Source organism: Bos mutus, chromosome 21, assembly GCF_027580195.1.
Source record: "Bos mutus isolate GX-2022 chromosome 21, NWIPB_WYAK_1.1, whole genome shotgun sequence".
NCBI classification, from domain to species: Eukaryota; Metazoa; Chordata; class Mammalia; order Artiodactyla; family Bovidae; genus Bos; species Bos mutus.
This window is the reverse complement of record NC_091637.1, coordinates 20,829,792-20,850,586: the sequence shown is the minus strand read 5'-3', so window position 1 is coordinate 20,850,586 and position 20,795 is coordinate 20,829,792. Positions and strand designations below refer to the sequence as shown.

General features: G+C 40.9%; 1 protein-coding gene across 1 annotated transcript in view; it reads left to right on the top strand.

Annotated features, from left to right (window-relative positions):
• The window catches only part of IQGAP1 (IQ motif containing GTPase activating protein 1), a 105,904-nt gene extending 97,118 nt beyond the window's left edge, over positions 1–8,786 (top strand). The window contains exons 36-38 of the mRNA XM_070358326.1: positions 204–326; positions 4,016–4,124; positions 6,493–8,786. Coding sequence (XP_070214427.1) covers positions 204–326; positions 4,016–4,124; positions 6,493–6,606 — 346 coding nt within the window. The 3' untranslated portion in view covers positions 6,607–8,786. The remainder of the gene's footprint in view (positions 1–203; positions 327–4,015; positions 4,125–6,492) is intronic.
• The last annotated feature ends 12,009 nt before the right edge of the window (positions 8,787–20,795 follow it).

Here is a 20,795-nt window from a genome sequence, read left to right as displayed (position 1 = left end):
GGCTAAGAGTGACTCCTGTGGGATTCCCTTCAGTATAGTTCCCTGAAGTAGAAATCCTCGCATTCATTTGCCATTTTAGAATTGCTTTGTTACTTACGCTTGGGTTTGGGAAGTTTGTTTTCCAACCTCATATCCTTGAGTGACCAACAGAGATTCACAGTAGATAGTAACGTATAGAAAGTGACATAATGTGGTCTTTACAGGGTCTCCAAAAAGCCTAGGGAAATGAAAGGGAAGAAAAGCAAAAAGATCTCTCTAAAATACACGGCAGCAAGACTGCATGAAAAAGGAGTTCTTTTGGAAATTGAGGACCTGCAAGTGAATCAGTGAGTATTTACTTTTTAACTTTATTTTATATATTGATTATTTTTGTTTCTGTGTTTGTCATAGCTTTATCTTATTGACTTTCTCTTATCTGGATAATCATTATTATATTTTATGTGTGTTTGTAATTGATTAATTAATCAGTTATATGCAGAATTTGGCCTAATACCCAGAGTTAGTTGGTCTTTCATAGAAGGGAATGTATTTGTATCTTTTCCCTAATAGGCCTCTATTCACATAAAGGTTATTCACTCACTTTCCTACTTTTTTTTTTTTTAACATAAATTGGAATGATACTGTTTATAGTCATGTATCCAGCTTTTTCCTCATTACATGTTGTGAGCATTTTTCACATAGTTTGAATGACCACATAATTTTTAATACTATAGTTTTAATTTAACCATTTACCTATTATAGAATATTTTAAGTTGATTTTACTTTTTACAATATTACACATGTAATAACACCTTTATAATGTAATCTTTGATTCTACCTCTGAGTATTTATTTTATGATAGATGCCTAATGCAATTTCTGGTCAGTGTATAATTTTTTTTATTGTGAAAAACACAAAACATAGAATTTACCATCTTAACTATTTTTTTTAAGTAGTTTTTGGCCACACTGTGAGGCATGTGTGATCTTAGTTCCTCAACCAGGGATCGAATTCATGCTGCGTGCATTGGAAGCTGGAGTCTTACTTAACCGTGGACCGCCAGGGAGGTCCCTTTGAACGGCTTTTAAGTGTGTGGTTCAGTAGCGTTAAGTGCATTCACATTGTTGTGCAGCCCGTCTCCAGAACCTTTTCATCTTAGAAAACTGAAACTGTACCCATTAAATTACAACTCCCGTTTCCCGTTTCCCCCAGCCCTGGGAAACCAGCATTCTCCTCTCTGATTCTATGAGTCTGACTCCTAGTTGCCTCATACAAGGGGAATAATATACTTGTTTTTTGTGTCTGACTTTCTTCAGTTAGCATGATGTCCTCAGGGCTCATGCAGGTTGTAACCTGTGACAGGTTTTCTTCCTTTTTAAGCCTGAGTCGCTTTTCACTGTATGTGTGAACCACATTTTGCTTATCCATTTGTCCCTTGATGGACATACGGGTTGCTTCCATCTTTTTGCTGTTGTGAATAATGTTACACTGAACATGGAAGTACAAATCTCTCTTGAGACCCTGCTGTCAGTTCTTTTTGATGTATACCTAGAAGTGAAATTACTGGATCATATGATAAAGTCTATTTTTAATATTTTTAGGAACTGCCATACTATTTTCCATAGCAGTTGAAAAAAATTTTTTAACTCACATGTATTAATATTACAAAATATTTTCAAACAGTGTCCGAAATGTGTATGAAAGTACTTCAGTTCAGTTCAGTCGCTCAGTCATGTCCGATTCTTTACGACCCCATGAATCACAGCACGCCAGGTCTCTCTGTCCATCACCAGCTCCCAGAGTTCACTCAGACTCACGTCCATCGAGTCGGTGATGCCATCCAGCCATCTCATCCTCTGTCGTCCCCTTCTCCTCCTGCCCCCAATCCCTCCCAGCATCAGAGTCTTTTCCAATGAGTCAACTCTTCGCATGAGGTGGCCAAAGTACTGGAGTTTCAGCTTTAGCATCATTCCTTCCAAAGAACACCCAGGACTGATCTTCAGAATGGACTGGTTGGATCTCCTTGCAGTCCAAGGGACTCTCAAGAGTCTTCTCCAACACCACACTTCAAAAGCATCAATTCTTCCTCGCTCAGCCTTCTTCACAGTCCAACTCTCGCATCCATACATGACCAGGAAAAACCATAGCCTTGACTAGATGGACCTTTGTTGGCAAAGTAATGTGTCTGCTTTTGAATATGCTATCTAGGTTGGTCATAACTTGCCTTCCAAGGAGTAAGCATCTTTTAATTTCATGGCTGCAATCACCATCTGTAGTGATTTTGGAGCCCAGAAAAATAAAGTCTGACACTGTTTCCACTATTTGCCCATCTATTTGCCATGACGTGATGGGACCAGATGCCACGATCTTCGTTTTCTGAATGTTGAGCTTTAAGCCAACTTTTTCACTCTCCTCTTTCACTTTCATCAAGAGGCTTTTTAGTTCCTCTTCACTTTCTGCCGTAAGGGTGGTGTCATCTGCATATCTGAGGGTATTGATATTTCTCCCGGCAATCTTGATTCCAGCTTGTGCTTCTTCCAGCCCGGCGTTTCTCATGATGTATTCTGCATATAAGTTAAATAAGCAGGGTGACAATATACAGTCTTGACATACTCCTTTTCCTATTTGGAACCAGTCTGTTGTTCCATGTCCAGTTCTAACTGTTGCTTCCTGACCTGCATATGGGTTTCTCAAGAAGCAGGTCAGGTGATCTCGTATTCCCATCTCTTTAAGAATTTTCCACAGTTTATTGTGATCCACACAGTCAAAGGCTTTGGCATAGTCAATAAAGCAGAAATAGATGTTTTTCTGGAACTCTCTTACCTCAATAATTCTTTACCATAATTGAATAACAAAGCAATTTTTGATATTTTTGACTTAATAAATAAAAAAGATAGCACTTTTAAATTTTGCATTTTTTAGAATTCTAGTTGAGGTTTTTTGGGGGGGGGTGTGTGTATTTAAACATGGCTTATTATCTGTTTTCTCTGATTATTTTTTCAATTGAGCACCTTGGTGTTTTGGGTTTGTTTGTTTGTTTTTTAGATTAGCACTGTATGTGTTTTTCAGACCTGTTTCATAACTTATTATTTATTCCCTTCTTTTTTGTCATTATTTCCTTTTACTGTTCAGGTGCCTATCATTATTTAATAATTTGCTACCACAGACTTAGAAACCAGATGACAAACCAAACCAGTTAAAATAAAATTACTTATTACGTAAAATAATATCTTTATAAAACCGATGAGAGTCTCCTGTTGAGTAAAACGCGTGTGTTTTAGCCTGTGGACTCTGTAACCTCTCGTCTAGCTTCTCAGTGACCTCTTTTGCATCCTCCATGGTTCTCGGGTCTGTTTATGATAGATCAGTTTGCTCCATAGTTGAGTTCTGAAAATCTGGGGTGACACGCTTTGATCACCTAGAGAACAGCTTGCTCCCACCTTCTGGTGCCATAAAACTCCTGGGCATGTAACATGTTACGAGTGAGTGGTACCTTGAATATTCTCAGTAATAGCAGTTTATCTTTAGTAGTACTCAGTCCGTTTACATCTATAGCACCTACTCCTTCCAGAACACCTGCTGTCTTGGTTCTTTTGGTTCTGACCCCTGCTTTGTTTGTGTACCATTTCCAGTCCTCAGACATGCTTGTTTTCAGACATCTGTCTTTTCCTCCTGCTCCTAGCCCCATCTCCTCTTGATTCTCCCTTTACTGTCACGTTTCGGGAGTGGCCACATGGAAGGCCAGGACGACTCCTGACGTCGTTCCTTCAGAGGTCACTGTGTCCTTCCTCACGGTGCCTCTCTCCGTGGGAAGCACATTCTCCCAGGAGAGGTTGCCACCCTTCTCTCCAGATCCCAAAGCAGATGGTAATTACAGCATCAATATCACACACATCCCCACCTGTGAAAGCACTTTGCACCTTTATTTTGTCCCCCTTTTCATTGCTGAACACTGAGCTCATCTCCTTTCCAGACTTCACAGAATATTTTTATGTGAGAACACAAAAATCAAACCCTCATGTTGTGTTTCAAACAGGTTTAAAAACGTCATCTTTGAAATCAGTCCAACAGAAGAAGTTGGAGACTTCGAAGTGAAGGCCAAGTTCATGGGAGTTCAAATGGAGACGTTTATGTTACATTATCAGGTGGGTCTGCACGGGGTAAAACTGACAGCTCTGCGTGTGAGATAGTTGTGCCCTTGTCAGGGTAGGAAAGGGGAGAAAAGCAGACCCGTGTGAGGAAAGCTGCCACACTTGGCAGTGAGCTGAGGACTTCTGAGTGTCTGATTTGGTCTGTTTGGGCTAGTGAGCTTTTGCAGACGTATGAATCTCCAGAGAGCATACCTGAAGCTTCCACTTAGGGTTGCCACTAAATTAACGGACACCTTGGACTTGAATAAAATGCTTAGGTACAGATCTTGACAGTACAAAATCATGAACTTTTTCAGTAGCTTGAAATCTCTTTTTCCCCCGTCTCATTTTGATTTGATATAGGGGGTTTAAAGGTATACTTCTGATAAGATGTGTGTAAATTGCATCTTTGTAAACTGAATCTCACTTTATATTTTGGGAACTTTTTTTTTTTTTGAGAGAAAGCAACTTTTTACTGAGTGTAAGTTAATAAATAGGGATCACAGAACAAATAGCAGACAAACAGCGTGAGTTACATCAGAATGAAAAAAATAAATGATGGGCCTGGGTTTCCAGTCTGAAGCTGTTATGCAATATGACTCTTTTGGCCACACCATGCAGCTTTGGGATCTTAGTTCCCCCACCAGGAATTGAACCTAGGCCCCGGGCAATAAAAGTACCAAGTCCTAACTGCTGGACCACCAGGGAATTCCCCTCTGAATCCCTTTTTAAATTCAAGAATTCTGCAGTGAATCATTTTGTAACATAACTATCCCTGATTTTTATTTTGAAACATCTCTCTCTCTCTCTCTCTTTTTTTTTTTTTTTTTGCATTAAAAAACGTAAGGGCATTGAGAGGACTCCTGGGTAACGTCCAGCTTCCGTTAGTTCTGTGCACACAGTGCTCCGTGGTTGGTACCCAGCTTATAATATTCCTCAGATGGCTGCACCCCGTCAGGCTGGGCAGGGGCCTTTCCCTGAAAGGAAATTTGGGCTCTTGCACATGTCGCTCTCCCTTCGTTGGGAGTTTTCCCCCGCTTTCTTCCTCTGTCATTCATTGAGGAATTTCAGGTTGTTACCACACCTAAAACTTGCCCCATCAGCCACACCACAGTCAGTTTCTCCTTCACCTACATAGCCTGTAGAGCCAGCCCCTATTAACTACAGGCGTCAACTTACTTTCCTCTCGACTTCCAAACTGCAGACTCCTTAAGGACAGGTAGTATTTCTCTGTCTCCTTCTCAATGACCAGTAGACCCTCAAAACACATTAACTGTACAGATGTGAAATGATTTTATGATGCACCTAGCTAACTCAAGTCCTTACACAAAAAAGAGCCTCTTATTCCCTCAGTTTCACCAAATTTGTGTAGGTTGCCCATCCTGCCTCAGCGTATCACTCCATGCACAGAATCGTTAGCTATGGAATGACCGCCAGGTGCAAGATGTTACAGTTCAGGTGATGCACCAGGGTCCTTGTCCAACTGGAGCCACTAAGATTTTTCCAAAAGATGAATTGGTTGAACTTTTGGGGTCCCTTCAAGCCCCTCTCTTTTTTAAAGATTTTTTTTGCAGTCTTTATTGAATTTGTTACAGTATTGTTTCTGTTTTCTGTGTGTTTTTTTTGGCCCTGTGGCATGTGGGATCTTGGTCGCCCCCACCCAGGGATCGAACCCACACCCCCTGCTTTGGAAGGTGAAGTTTTAACCACTGGATCACTGAGAAGTCCTACCTTCAGGCCCTTTGATTCTTGCTGTTTCATTACCGGTCTTCCAAAGTTTGGGTGTGAGACCACTCTGATTTCCTCGGTTTGTTCTAAACAGTGGAGGGTAGTAGAGAAACAGGGCTTAGCTGTCAGATCCAGATTTACCACGTCTAGCTCTGTTCTGTTGGGCAGGTCATTTACCATCCCCCAGCCTCAGCAGCCTCATCTCTAAATCTGAGATAATCACTCCTGGTAGGATTTCTGACAGGACTTAAACAGACATCGTATAACATGCTCCTACATTGAGGAACATATAGTAAATGTAAAAAACATTTAGTCCTGTCTTCCCATCTCGTTCAGGATAGGAAAGCTCTGTCATTTGAAAAGGAAATGAAGACTCTAATAGATAGTGTTGAGATGACATTACTGGCCTTATCTTGTGTTCAGGGGTTATTATGTCTCATCATGGATTGAAACGCTGTCACCTTCTCCAGGCGACATATCACTTAGACTAACGGGGCCGCAGCAGGCAGTTCCGTAGCTGGGGACTTGTGTCTCACCCCAGCTCACATCTGGCGCACAAGGCAGGCCTCGTCCCTTCCGGATCCCTCCCTACTCATGTCCCTCCTTTTCTTGTCCCACGGACTTGATTAACCATCAGAATGTTTTTTTTAAACAGGACCTGCTGCAGCTACAGTATGAAGGAGTCGCTGTCATGAAATTATTTGACAGAGCTAAAGTCAACGTCAACCTCCTCATCTTCCTTCTCAACAAGAAGTTCTACGAGAAGTAACAGAGCATTTGCTTCCAGCCCAGAAGGATGAAGAAAGGAGTGCCCAGCGGCAGCCTTTCTAGAGGTTCTTTACTTCTCGGAAACAAAGACCCAGCCCACACCATTGCCTCAGTCTAATATTGCCCCCAACTTCACAAGTTTAACTCCTCCCACTCAACAGGGACATTGGTCGTCCTTTCTTCATAGATTGTATTTCAGGCCCAGTCTGACCCATCTTGTTCCTTCATTCTCTTCTGTTAGGGAAGAGTGGGAACTGTCCTGAAATCTCTCATGTTGTTACAGTCTTAGAGGTTGCATTACTATAGTGTAAGCTTTGGTGTTTGTTTCTATTAGCAATAGGGACGGTGGGATTTGAATACTTGCTGTTTAGAAGTGGAAGCCATTAGCCCAATAACGTGCATACTTAGAAGACACACAGTTAAAATGTTAGATTATCCATAGTTATTAGGTTGTCACTTAAAAGTGAAGTTCCTTTATGTTTACTGTTCCATCAGGAAAATTGAAGGATATGGGGAGGCTTTGGTTGTCTTCCATTCTGTCTTCCTTTATGGCGGGAGCTAATAGAAGTCTCTGTTCTGTGTCCAAAGGAAGCATTTTCTAGAAAGAGAGGAATATTGTTTTAAAATTTCACCATTAAATTTGGGCAGTTCTCATCAGTGGATGAGAGAGTCCCATTGTTAAAATTAAGCTATTTAGGTAAATTCAGAATGGTCTGAACACCTGCTTGTTTCTGTTGGTGCAAAAGATTGACTAGTTTCAGGCAAACAATCCACTCCATCCCTATGGCAAAGGAATGGGTTATCCCTAGTGTAGAATGTAACTGTTTTCAAAACTGTTTTATGTCTTAAGAGTGCCTTATGAAAGTGTAGATTTATTTCTTAAAGTGGGGGTGATAGGAATTTTAAAGATTTATATAATGCTTAAAAGTCTTTAGAATACTGTAAGAAAATGGTTTGGGTTTTTTTTTTAATTGGCTTATCTGTATATCTGAACTCTTAAAACTTTCTTATAGCTAAAACACTAGAGTTTATCTTCAGGGTTGCAGAGAGATTATCCTGCCTTAAACAGACTGAAACAAAACCAAACAAAAGCAGCCAAGCGATGTTACACGTGATATTAAAATCTGCTCCCCCCCTCTTTTTTTAAGTCTTTTCTCTTGCTGCCCACACTATGCCTTTATTTTATGAACTCTGTTTTTTAAATTTAGTCACAATTCAGTGCTAAACATTGAGCTCATGGAGCTTTCATTCTTAGATTAAAAGTCATATACTTTTTTAAAACAGTCTTTTTAATCCAGGAAAATATATTGAAATCATGCTACTGAGCCTCATTTCCTCTGATGTTTTGGTTCAGTGTTCTTTTATCGTAAAACATAAACTAACATTTAAAAATTTACTGATGTATATTTAAAGCCAATAAACTGTTTTCATTGATAACAAATCATGTGACGAGTCCCAGTTACAGATGTTAAGTGTTGGAAGTGTGTTTTTCATGATAGACTGTTACTGAGTCAGGTCCCCGGGTGCAGCTGTACGAGTCTACACACCCCAGGCAGCCCACAGACAGGTGAAGAGGTGAGGTGTGGAGTGTCACGGAAAGAGTCTCCACTACCTTGATCTCATTTCTTGTGTTTTGCAAGACAATTTTTTTAGTAAATATTTTCCTCAGATTAAAAGAAGACGCCACTCTAAGTGGCATCACCTCAAAAACTGGGACCAACCAAAATGTCAACTGTTTTACCTTAAAAGATGATATTCAACCCAGATTCATGTCAGGCCCCAAAGGCCACGTCCATGACAGACAATGAGCAAAGTTCACAACTCTTCAATGAAGTATGATGTTTCAGTGATCTGTAAGGAGCGTAGTTCCCTTGACACAAATGGCACAAACTACACCTCGAGAGTTTTGCTGGTAACTGTGCATAATTACGGGGTTCACAGCATTGAGGATGCCCAGACAAAGTCAAGTCGTGGCATTAAAACCTGGTAGCTCTTTGTAATTTTAATTTATTAGCCATAGCAGTCTCTGTCTCAACTCTCTCCTCCTTTGACCTTCTCTTCAACCAGCCATCATGACATTTACCATGAATTTCCTCCCTCAAGAATTTGGACTGCCCGTCAGATTGTTGCCCCACACAATTGCCTCTGTATCTCTGTATGAAATAAAAGGTCATTCATTTGTTTTTGTGTTGATTTTCCTCAGTCTCATTGTTAGCAGTTCCTGCAGAACAGTGTTAACTAGAGTGAAGTTTAATAATTGAAAACCACAACAGAAAACAACCCCTTCATAGTCTTTTTGAAAGAACAAACACAAATCAGCTATCTCAAAGCAATTTTTTTAACTTGTGAGCCTTTTTAAATATAAAATGCTTTAAGTAGCCTCAGCATAAAAAGAATTGGGGGTGTGGCAAGGTGGAGAACTAGTATAATGTCACTTAGTTTTTTTTAAAATGAAAAAACCATCCAGGGAGTTCCCTGGTGGTCCAGTGGTTAAGACTGCTCTCCCAACGCAGGGGGCACCGGTTCAGACCCCTGGTCAGATCCCGCGCGCCACATCTAAGGGTCCATGAGTGCAACTAAGACCCAACACAGCCTAAATAAATATTTTTTGAAAAATCATCCAATTTTTCTTGAATCATTATTGGTGGACATTTCAGTGTCAGTTCTGATCAGCCAATGGCTGGAAATTTCAAATTACAGTAGCATTAAATGTTTTATGGCAGTAGCACTCTAGGTCACAGCATGTCCCTCCGGGGACTTCTCCATTACCTACAAATCAGAAAAGACTATGGGACATTGGATATGGAAAAAGAAAACAGCAGCAAAAGGGAGGGAAAATAGCTGCCTTTTAAATAAGACCCCAAGGAGCAGCCGTACTTAGAAATAAAGGGTCTTCCTGGTGGCTCAGTAGTAAAGAATCCGTGTGCCAATGCGGGAGACTAAGGTTCGATCCCTGGTCTGGGAAGATCCCACTCGCCGTGGGGCATCTAAGCCCGTGCGCCACGACTACTGAGTATGCTCCGGAGCTTGTGCTCCACCCGAGAAGGCACCGCAGTGAGAAGCCCATGCCTAGAGAGTAGCCCCCGCTTGCTGCAACTAGAGAGACACCTACCCGGCAATGAAGACCCAGCACGGCCTAAAGTAAATACAATTTTTTTTTTTAATTGTAAAGTGTATACTTGCCAACATATTGTGAATTTCCAAGTAAAAATAACCTCACTCTTGAACCCAATAGAAACCCCTAATTTTATTTTACTTTTTAATACTTGTACTTTATTAATTGCAGGAAACACCCTGCTGTTTATGAGAGGAAAGCTTGGTAGGGCACTGCAATAGGACTGCTTGTTTTAAAAGGTGCATGAAGTGGGGTAGGATGGATTGGGAGATTAGGATTGTCATATATACACTACTATCAGATAACTAATGAGAACTTACTGTATAACACTGGGAACTCGACTCGGTGCTCTGTGCTGACCTAAATGGGAAGGAAGTCCAGAAAAGACTGCACGTATGGCTGATTCACTCTGCTGTACAGCAGAAACTGACAGAGCATTGTAAAGCAACTACACTCCAATAAAAATTAAAGGCACGTGGACAAAGCCCCTTGTTGATTGGAAAGTTGACATCTTTTTTTCCTCTTTAAACTCGTGTTTCTATTCCACTTCCCTTAGAATTTTATTCTAATGTTATCTTGTAAAGCATAAGTCTTACTTTTGACCATCCTGTCATCGTTATTTGTGAAAAAAAAAAAAAAAAAAATTTTATTGCCTGTGCCCATAAGGCTCTTAATGATCCAGAAAAATACTTTGCATCATAATTAGTGCATCTTTAATCAAAATCACCTAATGTCTTGACAAAAAATTCTAAAAGATATTTGACATGCATCTCTTAATGAAATAAATGAAAATTCTTAAAGTGGAGGTTTAAAAGCTTATGGCTAGGGACCTCCCTGGCAGTCAGTGGTGAAGACTTTGCCTGCTAGTACAGGGGGCGCAAGTTCAATCCCTGGTGGGAGCTCACATCCCACATACCTAGCAATCAAAAGAAACAAAACACAAAACAAGTAATATTGTAACAAATTCAATAAAGACTTTAAAATGAGCCACATAAAAAAAATGAGTAAAAAATAAAAAACTTCAGTGCGTGCATGTTAAGTCACTTCAGTTGTGTCCAACACTTCGTGGCCCCATGGACTGTAGCCCTCCAGGCTTCTCTGCCCTTGGGATTCTCTAGGCAAGAATCCTCGAGTGGGTCACCATGCCCTCCTCCAGGGGATCTTTTCCCACCCAGGGATCAAACCCTGGTCTCTTTCGTGTCCTGCACTGACAGGCAGGTTCTTCACCACTAGCACCACCTGGGAATACCACACCCCCCCAAATGTGTGATAAATATTACTGCTGGCCGTAATGAAAGAGAGCTGTTGACCAATTCTCTTCCTATTTTCACTTTTATAAATGTGAGCTCTGAGAACCTTTGCTGCCATAAATAAATAAGTCACTCAGTTATGTCTGACTCTTTGGGACCCCACGGACTGTAGCCTACCAGGTTCCTCTTTCCATGGGATTTTCCAGGCAAGAATACTGGAGTGGGTTGCTATTTCCTTCTCCAGGAGACCTTCCCGACCCAGGGATTGAACCCGGGTCTCATGCATTGTAGACAGATGCTTTACCATCTGAGCCACCAGGAAGTCCATAGTAAGTACTAATATATGGAATGGAAAGTGTTTTGTGATAATGATGTCACCCATTTTTTAGGACTCCAATTATATCTCCCAAATCTCAATGGAATTATAATTAAAAAATTAAATAGGATTAGGTCCTCTAATTTTGCTGAAAGCAAACAAAAAAAAAAAGTTACTTGGTTTGGAAAAGAGCTTATTATCCAGTCTTTAGATCATACACTGGGGGCGAGGGACTTTACTAAGGCTTATTAAATGACTATGAATTACACTCATAACCTTTGACTTGTCGTTCAGTTGCTAAGTCGTGTCTGACTCATTGCGACTCCATGGACTGCAGCATGCCAGGCTCCTCTCCTTCACTGTCTCCTGGAGTTTGCTCAGATTCATGTCCATTGAGTCATTGATGTTATCTAACCATCTCATCCTCTTCTGCCCCCTTCTCCTTTTGACTTAGAGATAACTTACTTAACCTAATATGCTAGTGATGCTTTGGAAAAGTAGAAATATTTTAATACTTCTTTGGTACGACAATTTTTTAACAAAATTTTATTATGGAAAAAAATGTCTAACATCTAAACAGAAGGAATGGTATAATGAACTCCCATGTATCCATTGTCTAGCCTAAGCAATTACCAACACTTTCATCTCTACCTTCACCCATATCCCCTTGGGTTATTTTTACAAATCCTAGCTACAGTATCATTTCAACCACCAATACCTGGGTATGTGTCTCCACCACAGTGGTTCTCAACAGGAAGCAATTGTCCCTCCATGAGATACTTGACAATATTTGGAGATGGGTCTTGCTGTCTTTATTAAGAGAGCTCTGCTGGCATCTAGTGGGTGGAGGCGAGGGTTGCTGCTCACCCACGTCTTAACAATGCAGAGAACAGGCCCCTCGACAGAAAATGAGCTAGTCCAAAATGTCAGTAGAACCCAGGGTGAGAAATCCCACTCTTAACACTGGAGAAAAAAAAAAAAAAAAACTCCAAGCCATTATCACACCTAAAAAATAAATTTGAAATACTGAATAGGCAGTCAGTGTTTACATTTCCCCAGACCTCTGATAATTGGCTTAAACATTTCATATATTTGAATCAGCTGCCAAACAAGATTCCCACATTACATTTAGTAGATGGGTTTCTTAAATCCCTTAATCTATGAATTCTCTCTTTTTTAAAAATTTTAATATTTTGAGTACTCTGATTCTTTGTTGCTCTGTGGGGACTTTATCCAGATGCGGAGAGCAGGAGCTACTCTCTGGTTGCGGCGTGCAGCCTTCTCACTGTGGTGGCTCCTCACCGCACAGCGCAGGACCCAGGGCACGCAGGCTCAGTACTTGTGCATGGGCTTAGTTGCCCTGTGGCATCTTCCTGGACCAAGGATTGAACCAGTGTCCCTTCCATTGCAAGGCAGATTCTTAACCACTGGCCACCAGGGAAACCTCTCTCTGTTTTTTCAAATCTTGCAACATATTGGGTTGGCCAAAAATTTCTATCAGGTTTTTCCACAAGATGTTACAGAAAAATGCAAATGAACTTTTTGGTCAACACAATATTTGGTGTTGATCCTATAGAATTTCTATACTCTGGGGTTTCTTATTACATCCTGATCTACAGATATACATCCTGATATACGTCTCAGAGATGTATCTTTTTGTGATGTAAAGCCTGATCACAAAGTTCAAATATTTCCAGCTTGATTCATTTGTTATAAATTTTCCTATCCGCTCTTCATCACATACCACGTGGATTCAACAGCCACTGACGTGCCTGACTAGATTTCTTACTTCATTGAGGGTTGCAAAATGGTGATAATCAGCCATTACGTCATTTATCAGAATTTTTCTAAAAAAATGTTCTATCACCAACTATTTGGTTACCTTGAAGACTACTGATACAGGAAAAGATGGAATGCTGTCTCTCTCCCTTTATTTGCCAGCTTTCAGAAAAAGCTTGTTCCCTAACATCTTCATCTTCCCACGTGGCTCAATGACAGTGATCCCACCTGCCATGCAGGAGATGCAGGTTCGATCCCTGGGTTGGGAAAGATCCCCTGGAGAAGGAAGTGGCAACCCACTCCAGTATTCTTGCCTGGGAAATCCCATGGACAGAGGAGCCTGGTGGGCTCCTAACATCTTCTAAAGGTGACCAGTGAGGTTTTGTTTTTTTCAATCCTGTGACTCCTAGTTTTTTTTAATGTATCAGTATTCGATGTCTTTCAATCCACTGTAGATATACATATATTTTAAAAATGTTTAAAAGTTTTTAAATTTTTATGTTAAATTTTAAATTTAAATGTTAAAAAAATTTTTTTAATGTTTTTACACGCTCAAATTGTCCTCTCTTCGGCCAGTAGAAGTCCTTCAATGGTTACTGTCCTTTTGTCCTGACCCCAGTAGACTTTGATAACTTCCTTGCTTTCTGGCTTAAGATGTTCCAGCCACATCTTGCTACTTTACTCACCCCAGACTTCAAATCAGCTATTTCTCCAAGGAGCCCTGGTTACTTTTAGTGGGAAAGGGTACTTGGAGAATATAGTCTGGGTGCTAGGAGCCCTCATGACTGTTAGGTTGGTCATTGTCTCTGTTTTCATTAGAGTTTTTTAAAGAACATTTCCTGAGTTCATTCTTTTCTTCTAATAAAGTGCTTTTATCTTAACATATGCAGTTCTATGAAAGAAAAAAATAATGGTTAGTAGCATTTGCCAATTCTGTAGCGTGAACACCTCCCCACAGCTGATTTCAGGCTTGATGCCATTGGTCGTTGAACATAGAGTTGGCGGGTAGGAGTGTTTTTGTTTTGTCTTGTTTGGCCACACCACATGGCAGGTGGAATCTTAAGTTCCCCAACCGGGCATTGAACCCTCGCCCTGTGCAGCAGAAGCATGGAGTCTTAACCACTGGACCTCCAGGGAAGTCCCTAGAGTTGGGAAAAGATGCTAACAGTTGGCTTTCGTGAGTTGGTGCTAAACTACTGATTTTATTCCAACAGTAATAGGGAGCAATGGATGGATTCTAAGAAGAGCAAGAAATGATGAGATCTAGGTCTTAGAAATGTGGAGGATGGATGGGATACGGAGGCAAGACTCCAGGTTACGCTACTTCCTGTCTGCCTCTCAGATCCACTCCCCACCTTCTACTCTCCTCTGTGCCCTAGGAAGCTGGTGGTGTAGACTACATCACTGTCTCCCTCCAGCTTTTGCTTGGGTTTGGCCAATGACAGGCACCCCAGGAGAGCAGAGGTCTAAAATAAGGTGCAAAGAAAGTGAAGTGAAAGTGTTAGTCGCTCAGTCGTGACTGATGCTTTGTGACCCCATGGACTACAGCCCTCCAGGCTCCTCTGTCTGCGGAATTCTCCAGGCAAGAATACTGGAGTGGGATGCCATTCCCTTCTCCAGGGGATCTTCCCGACCCAGGGATCGAACCCAGGTCTCCTGCAATGCAGGCAGACTCTTTACTATCTAAGCCACCAGGGGAGCCCAGAATAAGAAGAAGTTAAGACTTATTTTTCCAGGTCACTGTGAATTAACTTCTCTCCCTACCAAAGGCCAGAGTTCCTCTTGGGTTCCTCTCTACAGATAACCACCTTCTCCCTATTGCAGTAAGCAATCCTTCCCCAGGTCCCCTCTGGCCCAGAGTGCTAACGATTCCTGCTGTAACTAGCCCCAGGGGGTCCTGCATTATCCCTAAACCTTGCCCTGTTTCTTTATTAACTTTTCTTCCACTCTCCAGTTTCAGCAGCCATCTGTTTCCTGCCCGGACTCTGACTGATACACCGGTGGACCAATTAAGGTCTCAGTTAGGGAGAGACTTTGCTGCTTGATCTGGAGGGTGGTTGTTATGATGAAAAGGCGTGGGTAAATTCTAGAGATGTTTAGGAAGCAGAGTTGGTTTACTGGGTGTTGGAAGAGTGGAACCTGGGTCAGTAGGTGCTCTACAGGAAGTATTCTAAGATTGAGAGAGATGATTTTAGAAAACTGATTAATTTTTGCCTAACTAAAACATTTATGACATTTTAATTCTACTTGTTTGACTTAGTATGAATAGAATGCTAGCTTTCTAATAAAAAAATATGCAACAAGCAACAAAGGTTTACCATATAGCACAGGGAACTATAGTCAATAGCTTGTAGTATGTAGTAACCTACAATGGAAAATAATTTCAAGAAGAATATATGTGTTTGTGTATAACTGAATCCACTTGCTGTGCACTTGAAACATTATGAGTCAACTATATTTCAGTAAAGTATATATATTAAGAAAAAGAAATTTGGAAAGTGTGTTTCATCATTCTCTTTGGAAGTCACAACACACATAAACATTAAAAACCTCTGAGGGACTTCCCTGGTGGTGCAGTGGTTAAGAATCCACCTTCCAAATATGTGTGGATTATTGTCAAATATCTTTTGATATTGATGTCTGACATAATTCCACAGGGATAAAAGAACAGACTCCATATGATCTCAGTACCTTTAGACCATGACATTTTTGCACCTTGTTTTGCTTTCCTGAAAATGCTCCAGTGTCTCCTTGTTTATAGTCTATGGGAACTTGAATAGAATTTGTATCCTACTGTTGTGTGAAAATTGTATAAATCTTAATTATGTTGAATTGGTTGATAGTGCTTTTCAAGTCTACTGTATCCTTCTACTTTTTTGTCTATCCATTCTATTAATTTTTGAGGGGTGATATTGAAAGTCCAACTAAAAATCTTAATTTATCTATTTAAAAAAATAATTGTAAGCTATAATGGAACTATGTATGTAATTTTGTTCTGTATTTTCCAAGTCCCTTGTAAATGTGTTATACTTTCATAATTAAAAAAAAGAACCCACCTTCCAATGCAGAGGATGCAGTTTCGATCCCTGGTCAAGGAATGAAGATCCCACATGCCCAGGCACATCTAAGCCCATGCACTGCAACCATGAGCCTGTGTGCCACAAAGAAAAATCACACGCGCTGCAAATAAGACCTGATGCAGCCAAAAATAAATAAGTAAGCAAATCTTTTAAAAAATAATAAAAAGCTTTGAGAAATCCTACAGTCAGGAGACCAGCCCACCCCTCCTGCTTTTCAGGGAGCCCTTCTTAGTCATCACTGAGACTCATGTTCCATGAAACACACCCTGTGAGATGCTAGAGAAAGAGGAGGCTACAATAGTACCCGGCTTTAAGCTCTCAATAACTGTTAAATATTACTTAGGAAACAAAAAAATAAAAAGTGGGTATTTGTAGGTCACTTTTGCTAAAGAATTTTGGATTCCATTAAAAAACTTGAGTTGGGTGAAGTTATTTGAAATACTTTGGGCCTTAAATTGCAATTCTGACATTTACCCCTAAGTTTGATATGATTCGGTAAAAATGTATACTTGATAAGCTCACTATACATTCTCAGAGTCACTGACCTCTGGAGAAACACATTTCCAGCTCCTATGAGTACAGAGGCACCAAGTCTGCAAAGTGGAGAAAAATCTGGAGGTAGGGCTTCCCTGGTGGCTCAGTGGTAAAGAACCTGTCTGCCAATGTAGGAGACACGAGTTCAATCCCTGGGTCAGGAAGATCCCCTGGAGAAGGAAATGGCAACCCACTCCAGTATTCTTGCCCAGAGAATTCTGTGGACAGAGGAGCCTGGCGGGCTACAGTCCATGGCGTCACAAAGAGTGGGAGATGACTTAGCAACTAAACAACAACAGGGGTTGAAAAGGCACACACGTGAAAGGGTGACGTGATAGAAGTTAAAGGATAATTCCTCTCAAAAAAAGCCGACTCAGAAAGACTAGCTTCCAAAAATAAAAGAACCAGTGCCCAAACACCCTTTTCCATGAAAAGAAACCAGGACTGCTTGGAGAAGTGACCGGTTCTGGGACTGGAAAGGAAAAGTACAAGATGGTCAGGATATCTTGTTGTGTCCAGAAAGAAAAAAAAATACTAAAAAATGGATAGGGACATATTAGAAGGACACAGAAGCCAGATTAAAGGTTAAAGCTGGGATAACTTCAATGTAATGATAGTAATGGGTTATAACCTATTGAATGAACTAAGAATTCATGAGCCCATTCTAATATAAAAGAATAAATAGGGAAAAGGCAAGAATCGTTAATGAGTACTAAAACTAGTTTTTTGCAAGTTTCAGTTCAGTTCAGTTCAGTCACTCAGTTGTGTCCGACTCTTTGCAACCCCATGAATGGCAGCATGCCAGGCCTCCCTGTACATCACCAACTCCCGGAGTTCACTCAGACTCACGTCTATCAAGTTGGTGATGCCATCCAGCCATCGCATCCTCTGTCGTCCCCTTCTCCTCCTGCCCCCAATCCCTCCCAGCATCAGAGTTTTTTCCAGTGAGTCAACTCTTTGCATGAGGTGGCCTAAATATTGGAGTTTCAGCTTTAGTGTCATTCCTTCCAAAGAACACCCAGGACTGATCTCCTTCAGAATGGACTGGTTGGATCTCCTTGCAGTCCAAGGGACTCTCAAGAGTCTTCTCCAACACCACACTTCAAAAGCATCAATTCTTCGGTGCTCAGCTTTCTTCACAGTACAACTCTCACATTTATACGTGAACACAGAAAAAACCATAAACTTGACTAGACGGACCTTTGTTACTCCTACCCCAAATGCATAATCTGAAATTAATCATCAGGACACACTACACAAACCCTAATGAAGGGACAGTCCATAAAATAACTGGCCTGTCACTTCAAAGGGCTTCCCTGGTGGCTCAGCTGGTAAAGAATATACCTGCAATGGGGGAGACCTGGGTTCGATCCCTGGGTTGGGAAGATCCCCTGGAGAAGGCAACGGCTCCCCACTCCAGTATTCTGGCCTGGAGAATTCCATGGACTCTATAGTCCATGGGGTGCAAAGAGTCGGATACACTTCAAAAATTTTCAAAGTCAAAGACAAAAACTGAACAACTGTTCCCAATGAAAGGATACTAAAGAGGACTTCCCCTGGTGGTCCAGTGCCTAAGATTCTACATTCCCAATGTAGTGTTAGGGGAACCATATCCCACATACACCAGCTAAAGATTCCACATTCCCAGTGAAGATTGAAGATCTTGCATGCTGAAACTAAGACCTGGTGCAGTCAAATAAGTAAATAAAAATAAAAATAAACATATTTTAAGAAAGAATAATAAGATTAAAAAAAAAAGCTTTAAGAAAAAAAGGGATACTACAGAGACATGTCAATCAAATATTGAAAGCAATCCTAGATTTTCTTTTGGCATACAAATGTATTGGGATAGTTTTCAAAATTTTTAAATAATATCTGCAGATTATATAATATACTATATCAAAGTTAATTTCCTGATTTTGATAATTTTATTATGGTTACATAAGAGACTACTCTTGTTTTTATGAAATAAACACCAAAGTTTTTATGGATAGATTGGCATCATATCAACTTACTCTCAAATGGTTTAGAAAAAAATGAACATATATACAGAGAAAGAAATAATAATGCAAGTGCAATAAATTCTTAGTATTTGGGAACCTGGGTAAAGAGTATATGGGAATTCTTTACAAAATGGCAACTTTTCTGTTAATCTGAAATTATGAAAACATTAAAAGTTAAAGGAAAAAAAAGAAATGAAGATGTTTACTGAAGTGCATCAGGAATGATTTTGGCTGCAAGAAATGGAAAACAGACTCCCCGTGATTTAAACATTGAGATCTACCTTTGTTTCACAGACGTCTGGAAGAAAACACTTGCTAGTGTTGGTTTAGCTGCTCACAATGCTGGCCCTGATCAGGCTGTTTTCTGTCTTTCTGAATTTGGAATTTTTTAATGTTTTCTCTTTTTGTGACTGCAAGATGGCTTCCATAGCTCCAGGCATCACGTCTGTATTCCAAGTACAAAGGGGATAGGGGCTGGCTGCAGTTGAATATGTTCCTTTGATCTGAAAACCAAAGATTTTCAAAAAGCTTCCTGTTTGGCTTTCCCTTAGGTTTCAATAACCAAACTGGTCATGTGGCCAGGCCCATCTGTGAGACAGCCTGGGAAGTGGCATCTGCCTATCTGGGCTCTGCAAAAGAAGAGTGGAGAGAGTTTTGCTAAGGAGTGATTGCTTTCCATTTGAAAAATATAGCCCATATTAATTCTTAGGTTCATCCTTTTTTATATTTATTTATTTCAACCTTTAAAAATATTTATATTCATTTACTTGGTTGTTCCCGGCCTTTGTTACTGCATGCAAACTCTTAGCTGAAGCATGTGAACTTTCAGTTGCAGCATGTGGGATCTAGCTCCCACACTAGGGATCCAACCCAGGCTCCCCTGCACCAGGAGCACGGAGTCTTAGCCACTGGACCACCAGTGAAGTCCCTGTGATTTCATTCTTAATGGCAGCATTTCTTAAGGTTTGACCCATAAATGACCTACATCAAGATCGCCTTCTATGATTTTGATCTATGGGCCCTGAACATTCTTCAACATTCTGGCCAGTTATGCCACATATACAAAGCTCTGGTCATTCCTTGCTGGGCTGTTCCTCAGAGTTGTGTTTATAGCGAGCAACTCGAAGGGATGAAGCAGTGTCTTCTTCTGAGTCAAAGAGCAAATTGATTCCTCTCCTGTAACAGAACCCATGCATGTCTGGGCATCCATCTGGGCCCTTATTGTTTTTAATTTTTAAACATATTTATTTATTTTTGGCTGCCCTGGGTCTTTGTTGCTGCCTGGGCTCTTCTGTAGTTGGGGTGAGCAGGGGCTGCGCTCTAGTTGCGGCACGCGGGCTTCTCATCGCAGTGGCTTCTCTTGTTGCAGAGCACGGGCTCTAAGGCTTGGGGTCAATAGTTTCACAGCAGGTGAAAGCTTCCTGGACTAGAGATGGGACCCATGTCTCCTGCATTGGCAGGTGATTCTTCACCACTGAGCCACTAGGGAAGCCCCATCTGGGCTTTTCTGCATCATCCCTGTGGGACCCGATGGGCAAGGTAAACTGACACATAAATGATGCTCACGAGGCTTGCTGTCTCTGACCTGGGAATCTCATGCCTCCTGCCAGCAGCCATGCAGTAGTAACAGGTTGATGTACACGTCTGTAAGCAGGGTAAAATCCCAGCCTGAAAGAGTAAACTCTACTACAGGCAAAGCTGACAAGGAAGTTTGACTCTCTCTGCCTGGGTTTTGACAGGAGTGGGGAAGCCCCTTGAGAAGCCAAAAACTTGGCCCATACACGGGTTTAGGGTCTGAATGTATGGTTTCTATGTAATAAAATTCTCATGTCTAGTAATTGATTCCCATGCACCTCAACAAAAAAAACAACAGCAACATTCGAGTCATATTCCCACTACCCAGGATTCCCATGGGGTATAAATCGAGCCCTCCTAAAGTTGAAAGCATAGTTAAAAACATTAGGAAATAATTCATCATAAACAAGAGCCTGCAGATAGAACAAACAGGGTTCAGTTCAGTTCAGTTCAGTTCAGTTGCTCAGTCGTGTCCGACTATTTGCAACCCCATGAATCACAGCACGCCAGGCCTCCCTGTCCATCACCAACTCCCGGA